The 9069-nt window shown below is 44.1% G+C and overlaps 1 protein-coding gene across 2 annotated transcripts in view; it reads right to left on the reverse strand.

Moving 5' to 3' along the window:
- cdc40 (cell division cycle 40 homolog (S. cerevisiae)) overlaps positions 1 to 9069 on the reverse strand; it is a 29193-nt gene that overhangs the window by 593 nt on the left and 19531 nt on the right. The window contains exons 1-14 of one of the 2 annotated variants that reach the window (XM_088286230.1): positions 8295 to 8538; positions 7353 to 7439; positions 7041 to 7170; positions 6872 to 6958; positions 6632 to 6771; positions 6414 to 6510; positions 6109 to 6248; positions 5874 to 5948; positions 5756 to 5801; positions 4153 to 4254; positions 3118 to 3233; positions 2428 to 2561; positions 1081 to 1157; positions 138 to 282 (exon numbers count right to left, since the gene is read on the reverse strand). In XM_088286230.1, the coding sequence (XP_088142356.1) occupies positions 138 to 282; positions 1081 to 1157; positions 2428 to 2561; positions 3118 to 3233; positions 4153 to 4254; positions 5756 to 5801; positions 5874 to 5948; positions 6109 to 6248; positions 6414 to 6510; positions 6632 to 6771; positions 6872 to 6958; positions 7041 to 7170; positions 7353 to 7439; positions 8295 to 8522 (1604 nt within the window). In that variant the 5' untranslated portion in view covers positions 8523 to 8538. Of the gene's footprint in view, positions 1 to 137; positions 283 to 1080; positions 1158 to 2427; positions 2562 to 3117; positions 3234 to 4152; positions 4255 to 5755; positions 5802 to 5873; positions 5949 to 6108; positions 6249 to 6413; positions 6511 to 6631; positions 6772 to 6871; positions 6959 to 7040; positions 7171 to 7352; positions 7440 to 8294; positions 8539 to 9069 lie in introns of those variants that run through there. The other variant, XM_088286228.1, reaches the window with a different exon arrangement.

Genomic DNA, 9069 nt, shown 5'->3' on the forward strand with positions numbered 1-9069 from the left:
ATGACGTCTTTCATTAAGGAAATGGTAGATTATCAAAAGTCTTCACGAACTAAAAGGCTTTCAGATGATTAAAAAAAACAAAATTTCTCTCTCTGATCCGACGGCTCGTCTCAATTGCAATTGTTGCTTTCACTCACCTCATGTCCGGGGAGAAATCCACCTGGCAGGCGTAGCCGGCAACCATGTGGCCCTTGAAGATCTTCTTCTTGTTCAGACGGAAGCGGTTTTGGGCGCCAAAGATTAGAATCTGATTGTCCATGGACTGGCACGCAAGCCACTTGCCTTGGGGTTGAAAAAACAAAACAAAACAAAAAAAAATTTAATCATTCACAGACAACTCCAGTTTGCATCGGCCGCAGTTTTGTTGCTGCGTTTGTCTGGGATTATTTTGCCGGTGTGACAAACCACTCAGACGTAGACAACATTGAATTATTCACAAGACACGTAGCGTTTGTGTCATCAGCCTCTTTTGCGGTCGCCAGTCAGGGTGAGGCTCTGAGGCCATTTTGGTCAAAGTGGAAACTTGAGTGGACACCTACTGAGATCACATGCATAATTCAAAAGGACTGCGGAGGACAAAAAATGTTGGGCCCAATACAACAGCTCCAAGGAGGTCAGGAAGAGACGAATTTCTGAGAACATTCTACAGAGCCGGACTTTCAGAATATTCCAGAAATATGTTCCCCAGCTTTTTAAAAGATAGCATTGCCGCTAAACCTACTTCATTGGCGCCAAAATTACACAAAAACAGCAAATAGTTTAGTTTGGCAAAAAAACGGTTAGGCTCTAAAAAAAAAAGTAAACTAGCAAATACCAAAGCACAACTGTGTCGGGGTTCACTGTATAAACAGAAGAAGACATGCCGGGGAGAGTAAATCAGGGATTTCATTTGGTTTCACACGGCTGATTGCCGTCTATCAAGCGGCTTTCACGCAATCCCGCTTGGCTCCGTGTGGCCTCGCTCACAAACGCAGCCCACTAAAAATACAAGATGCACTTCGGAGGCCTTTGGAAATTGTTTTGCGCCCCCCCCCCTCCCCGGGAGGCCCGGGTGCCGCCGGCTCGGCTTGTTGGACTCACCGTTGGGAGAGAGCGTCACGGCCGGCATGGAATGCATGCTGGGCTCGGCGATGTACTTGAAGTCCACGGGGATGTCCCTGAAAATAAAAGCCAAAGTTCACTCCACTTGACTTGAATCCAAGAGCCGCGAAAAAGAAAACCCGAGTCAGGCCCGAGATTGGCGGAGAGGTAGCATCTCGATAGTAAAATAAACAAAGAGTTCGGGACCATGCGGGCAGTTCTTTTGAAGGCAAAATCTTGACGTTTCTTTGTTCACGACACCGTCATCAAATTTCCTGTTTCTGTCTCACTGATCAGCTGCAAAGCGGATGTTAATGTGAGCGACTGTGAGAGCAACATTTCATGCAAAGTGTGCACATTGAGGTTGTGTGTGTGTGTGTGTGTGTCCTTGAGATGAGAAACATCTGGAACAGCCTTCCGCCGGCACGCGAAAAGCTCGAGTATTAACAGTCCGTGCCGTTTCCCATCGGAAAGCTCGTCGAGTGAACTCATTTGACAATCGCCCATCGGGACCATTCGCTGTTCTTTGAGTCCAAAAGCCTTGACCTTCTTTCTCAGAAGCGGAGGGTTCTTTTTTTTTTTCTTTCCCAGGAGGTGCCACACTGAACTTCAAATGGCTGGTATGAGCGTGATGAAGCCACATTTCACACACCTGCTCCTAATTCATACCAGACCGTTTTCCCTTCCCCTTTGTGGGCCCGGTTTCGACATTAACGGCCGCACGTTGAGTTATTTTGAAGGCCGAGAAAATATACAAGCTGAACATTGACTACTTTACACTGTTGTAAAGTGCAAGTGTTGTCCCATAAAAAGACAAAAAACATGAGGGGTGTCCACGCTTCTGCTCGGTCCATGTTTTGCTCCAACTTTGACGTGGTACACGAAAAGGGGATTTCACTCGCGCGGCGAGAGAGTGATGAGCACTCGTCGTTTTGTTTTGGTTCATCTTATCAGTGCATTGGCAGCCTCTCGAGCAAGTGACGTGCGACACTTCTGATGCTGTCACGGAGCCCATTTCACAAAGCGGGCAAGAGAGCGGAGGGAGGAAAAGAAAAGCCGAGAGCCAGGTGGCATCTGTGGGAAAAGAGGACAGTAAAGCCAGCCGAGGCATAGCGATCGCTCGCTTCGCTCCCAGGCTGCCCTAATCAAGCCACAATAGTCTGCGCCTGTGAGAAAATAGTTCTCTTTTTTACCGATTCATCTTTGCTCAGGCTTTGGAGTGGATGAAGTCAGATTGAACAGAAACGCACACACACACACACGCAAGCTGATTGCAGCAAAACATTTGAAGAAGATTGTTGGGCAATTTAAGAAGACGGCAAACAAAATTGCGTCGTATTTACTCACCACTCCCAAACTCGAAGACTCTTGTCGTCCGACGTACTGACAAAGCGCCGGTTCTCATCCACGAACGTGATGGTGTTGACGGCGCCCAGATGACGGTCGTACTCCTGAACCACCTCGCCGGTCCTGATGTCCCACTGGCAAGGAAAGCGCATGAAATGAACGCCGCCGTTGCTTCAATTACAACACATCATCGGCATTGTTTGCTTTTGACAAAAATAACGAGTGGAATGTTAAGCAATGGCCAAGACATTCACCTGACCCGAATCCGATTGAGCGTGCATTTCTATTGCGGACGACAAAATTCAAGGGTGGTTTATGTGTCTGGATTTGGTTTTTTTAATCGCGTCTTTAATCCTCTCACTCGGAAAAATGTGAGAACGCCCATGTGCAAATAGTGAAATGAAGAAAAAAAATCTCGAGATATACTCTCATAACAAGTTGCAGCTGTGAATGGATGTTCCTTATACGTTTGGATTTATGTCAGTTGTGTGTTACACGACACTACGAGCGATGTGATTCGAGCTCACTCGCTGTCACGCAAGGCACACATGATTAAACACAGAGCCGCGCCGCAGGACGGGACGGGACGGGACGGGAGTGTCTTTCACGCTGCTTTGGGAACAAGGTCACAAGGAGAAGCGTTGTCGCGTGCTCGGTGAGACGGAGGCGGCGGTTTGGGGGGCCCTCTACCTGGACGATCTTCTTATCTGACATGCCAGCCACCAAAAGATTCTGTTTTTCTTCGTCAGGGTTGAACTTGACGCAATAGGGCACCTTCCTGTTGGTGAATCGGGCGATGCACTGGCCTACGGAGGGCAGAAGAGCGCAAAGCAGAGTTGTGAGATTGACGGCTCAAAATCGACATCTCAGCTGGAACGGGGATGATGTGGCGTTATGATGAGGTCCTGCTTGCACCAACAAGGGTGCGTAACTCTTTTCTGCCCTCTGCTGGAGACCAAATCGCCATCCCGCACTATAAATAATTTCTGTGTACAACATTCGACAAAACGTTCAATAGAATGTAAAGAACTAAACAGTTTGTACGTAAAGCTTAGTTCATTGCGACTTCTTTCGGTGTGCACAACCTGGCCACTAGGGGCAGTACATAAAATACAGTCATGACACAAAGAAGACTTACACTACCACAATAACGTACGACATGTATTGATTCGATTCTAGATTGAGCTCAACTACATATTTATTAACATTAACATGAGACCGATTATTGGCCAGGGCGATATTCAGCATTTTGACAAATACCCGCAAATTATTATAATTTTATTATTTTTTTTAATCTGACGGACAATAATAGCTCAATCGAAATCTTCAGGGACCTCATTTTAATTTAGAAATTAATTTTTTGTTACCTTTATAAGAAACGCTGCTGTCCCTATTTGAAATGAAAACTAGGAGGTGCAAATAGAACAATTGTGGAAAACCAATATACCGGAGCAAACAATAGGGGGGCCAGCATTTTTTAAGCTTTCATTTAAATTTTTAAGACGTGGAATTTGTTTTTAAGCTCTATTTTCCATTCTAGTGAAACTCAATCAGTGTCAGCCCTTTTTTGTTTCAAGTCAGAAACCATTTTTCCGCTTGCAAACAAAGAAAAGTGAATCATTTTGCCATTAAAATATTAGCAAGTGTAGAAATTGGACCACTTTTGGGCCCATTCGACTCCAGAGGGTCCAGTATATGTTTAGTTGAAGAGTTCCACTCGCATACCGGTCTCAGAGTCCCAGAGTTTGATGTAGCGGTCGTAGGCGGCGCTAAGGAAGCGATTGCCGCTGTTGTTGAAGCAAATGTCTCGCACCGCTTTGCTGTGGCCTAGAAAGAGAAAAAATGAATGAATACAAAAATCAAACAAGTGCAAAAAAAGAAAAACGCTGGGAGTAAAGCGCCCCTCCCCCTTGTCTCATTACGGCGTCTCCCCAACCGCCTGCCTTTGATATCACATTTAGAAGAGGAATGTCAAATCTGGGCTAATGAGACCAACTGTTGAAGCGGGCGAGCTGTGGGACAGAAAAGCGGGATTTGGTCTTGAGATGAGCTTTTTCTCGCTGCGCGACAACACGGCTGCCGCGGAACAATTTCTCACGTGCACACGTGACATAAAAACTACAGAGAGCAGACGTACGACGACACACTCAGCGACGCCTCCGCTTACGACCGTTGCCTAATAGGGGCATTTATACGATTCAGGTGCTGAAAAACAACGTGCGGTTGACTACGAGGCGTGAAATATCACTTCTAAGTTCACATTTAAGTGATAAGTCCAGCAAAATCACACAAAGTGCATTTGCGCCAACGGTTTAAACAGCACCGTGGCCCATTCAATCGAGTGTTTTGTCCGCATGGGAAAAAAAATGAAGATCTCACCTCAAGTCAAGTCAATTCGTTTCAGACGGACAAAATGCAACCGGGTGCATATAACTGACACACTAACCTTACGACATGTTATGTTGTATTTGAAGTGCACGACACAATAAGTTAGCAACAAAACGCAGCTTTCCAATGACGGTTACATATAATAGTCAAATAACAAAAGGAAGGGAAATAAAAAAGAAAAAAATCATTCCGCTCTGCATTCTCTCGAGGATGCGAGTCACGTCATCTCCGGGCTACTAAATAATGTATATCAGTTGGCGAAAGAGCTGACAAGCAGAAGTGGGCAGAAAAAAGAGTCACCATCGTGACCTGATCTCTCCACAAGGTTGTTGAAAGTGAGCCCAATGCATGAAACCCACCCCACACACGCCCCTTTCCTTCTGGGAAAACAAACACACAGAAGAAAAATAACATTTCATTTACACTCTTGCGTGCTCTCGTGCCAAAGCAATGCAACAACCAAACGCACCGTGAGCGACTCGGACACGCCACATTGCTCGAGTCGACCGTCACTGACTTTTCTTATATGAATTCTGGCATCATTTTCTCACGATGCCGACACACACTCAGTTCATACCAGACATCTACGCACTCCGAGTGAGTGGGAGGTGCCTAAACTCGCCCAAAATTCGGTCTGAGCATTTCTCTCCTTCATTATTGATGAGAGATTCAACCTCTAATCTTTATCTTCTACGCAAAAGCTGTGCTGATCTCAAATCCAAAATGATCTCCAGGGATCCGTTAGTCATTACATACAAGTTTAAATTTCACAGAAAAGCTGGACAAGACCCTCCTCCAAGTCTTCGCATTGACCAATATGTGGCGGGTAACATTGACGATTATAAACATTTACGGACATGAATGAGTCAATGCACCAAACTCAAGAGGAAAATGATCATAATATGGCCGCCGATTTGCATTTATTATGTAGTTTACTTACCAATAAAGGTCCGTATACACCTCCTCTCATTGTAAACCTCCCACAACTGTGGATAGATGGCGAGAAATTCAAAATATGTAGGTAAGTGATTTGTCTTATATCGAGTTTTGCTTATTACCTTAATCTTACAATCCATGGAGCTGGAAAGCAGGAGATGACCCGAAAGTGGAAACAATCGGATGGCGCTGACACCCTGAAAGACATTTGGAATAAACCCACGCGTGTCGATATGAGAAAGCGGCAAAATCCCAAAAGAGTCGAGCGGTATTTGATGTTTTCTCCAATGGCCGCCAACTACGTTTAGGCTAACGAAGCTTCGTTTGCACGCCACGCCGATCAGTTCCGCTACTAACCTTCGTGTGCCCGGACCAAACGTGAATTTGCTTTTTGGGCAGGTAACACTTGTCTGGTGCTTCGGTAGACCGCAAGTTGACGCCCACGTCCTGAGGGATGTGCAGATACGACCTGCCCTGGTAGTCGAACATGTCTTTAACTGATGGGAAGAGGAGAGGAACAAAAATAAAATAAAAACGTGAAAAGGTTCATATTGTACTATTTTGGGGAGTTTTGTTGTCAATAGAGCAACTGTTACAACACATGGTGAACAATTGTATGGAAGCGTGTTTGTTACAATATCTCAAATTTCAAAAGAAAATACCATGAAGAATGGTCTTCTCTTCTGCCGGAGCTTCGTCTTCCTTCCTCCCCCGTTTTTGCCTTTTGGCAGTGATCTCATCCAGCTCTTTCTTCTCCTCCTGTAACATGACGACAACCATATCGGATTCATAATCACGCCGTTCTTCATAAAAAAGAAATAAATGAAAATAATAATTACGCAAAATAAATAGAGAACGAAACCCGGAACAAGTACATTACCTCAGTAGGTTTGGCCACCGATTTCTCATCGACGTATTTGGCCCACGGTCCCAGGTAGTTGTCGATATCTCCGGCGTCGCCGCCTTTGACCTTTTTCCTTTTGTCTGGCTTCTTGTATGCACTCTCAAACACGGTTAACCCTGCAGGACAATAAAAAGATTTGAAAAAGACACAAATAGTCGGTTTACTTGAAAATCTCACAAGTTGGGACACTCGCAAGTCCAGGTGACACTGGCCTACCTTGATTTTTCTCAGCCTCGTCCACCGCGCCGATGTAACTACTGCCGGTGACTTGGTTTGTGTCCACAGATGGATCCAAGGCATAGCCTTTTGTGAAATGTGAGGAAAGTTAAACACAAGAAACAGAAGCAAAATGTTTCCAAATCATGGTTCGTGACAGAGATTCTACCAAGCGACGAAAAGGTTCTCCTCTGTTGTTCGAACATAAAGTCGTTGACGTGAGCGGGTTCGGCGTAACCCGATAACATGTTCCTTGGAGCGGCCATCTGTTGGGTTTTGAACGGGTTTTCTGGTCCAAACTAGGAGGGAAGAACGCATGAATTGTCAAATAGGGGAAAGGTCCATCCTGCGGGCTCATTTATGAGTCGGGATGAAACATTTTATGGATTATTGATTAACGGTGTTACGGCATACAAATCCAGTAGAGTGCACCATAGAAAATCAATTTGATAATCAGAAGCCTCTGTAACTAACCACTTACCTCTGGCGCAAACATGGTCTCATATCTGGGGTTATACGCGACTTCTTTGACGGAAGGGTCAAGATGCACGCCGGTCTCAACAGATTCCTGAACAAGGAGGCACAGAATCAGTAAAAAGATTGTCAACTTGTACACTATTTAGATCATTTGTTGCAATTTTTATATTTTTGCAAGCAGCTTCTGATGTTTAAAGTGCACATGAAAAACATTGCTGCAAACATAGAGGAGTGAGTTTACAAAAATGAAGTCAGTGTTGCCAATTTGGGGATTAGGTTGCAACTTTGCTGACCAGTCGGGCAACAATTTAGAAACAGACAACATGAGCAGAAACATTTTCACAATGTTTTACATACGACAAGAAAGGTGCCCGGTGGAAGCCGATCGCAAAGTCAAAGGTGCAGAGCATTGCCGTGATATGGTCGCCATTCAGATGTTGCAGAAGCAGTGATTTTTCCATTTGTTGAAACTTTTGACCTGAGGTATGTGGGCTCACGCTGCAAATAGTTTCCAAAGGCCACATTTAAAATGTTAACGACTATGTTTCTACACTTTTTTTTTTTTTAGAAAAAGCCTATTTTTTCCAAAATAAAAATATGTCAAGTGTAAAGAGAGAATTAAGAAAAATAGCAAAGTATTGCTTAGAATACTCGGGAAAGAAAACAAAAGCAATACTCGCTTTGAATTAAGTCATTGTCAATTTGATAACATTCGACAATATGATTTTTGGGGGGTAAAAATGTATTCTCTGACAGTGCCATTAGGCGAATGTGCTTTACAATCTTGCAACTTTTCGTTCCGCTATGACCGATCACAATAACATTTAGATTTATATTTGAAAGGCTTGCGTGGGATAGCGTCTAAATATAAATGACTGCAACAAATACTGAGCAACATTCTTGCTTCCAATTAGCCACCGGTAGCTAAGTAGCATCACTCGCTTACCTTGACAGCAACTTCGGGAGCGGAATTAAGAACCGCTAAAGCCATTGTCGGAGCGGACTGTAAAGGTTTAAGGTGTGCTGTTGCGTCCGGATCCGCAGCGACCGAATTTTCGGGGCTGGTACGAGATTGTGACTCATTATCCGAATCGGAATCGCTGCGGTATGAAACGAGGGAAGATACGACGTCGGACATTTTGGATGTTGTGCTTACACCGGAAGCGCGGAGCATCGCCACTTCCGTTTCGTGTTCCGCCTTAGTAATACTTATTTCATTTTTTTCTCTAACTTTTTATGTTAAAATATTTTTGGATTAAAAAGAAACTTCATTATATTCCATGGTGTCAAATAAATGAATAATCAACACCAAGTAAAATCTGATTCACGTTTTTTTTGTCTATTGTATTTATTACTTAATAATTAATTAATAAAATAATCCCCACCATGTTGTAGCATTTACACATTTTAAAACATGAACTGACGAGTATAAATTTGCGCAGGTTTAGCCTCCTTCCACACAGGAGCGGTTGCATAGGACGCTTTGGCGCCCTAACAATAGAGTGGTCCGTACCATTATCGTCACTTTTCACGGGGACATTGCGCGGCGTATTAACAATATTTGAACCCCGTTATCGAGCGGGGATAATCATCACGTGCATTTACAATGAACAAATGTAACATATTGATAACATACATGCTACGATAGGTCGACGGACAGTCCTTGGTGCAGATTCCACTCATCTCAAAACCAAAGAAATCCACTTCGGAAGAAAAGTGTG

This window comes from Idiotropiscis lumnitzeri, chromosome 21 (assembly GCF_059441095.1).
Source record: "Idiotropiscis lumnitzeri isolate Australia: NSW breed Sydney's pygmy pipehorse chromosome 21, RoL_Ilum_1.0, whole genome shotgun sequence".
NCBI lineage: Eukaryota > Metazoa > Chordata > Actinopteri > Syngnathiformes > Syngnathidae > Idiotropiscis > Idiotropiscis lumnitzeri.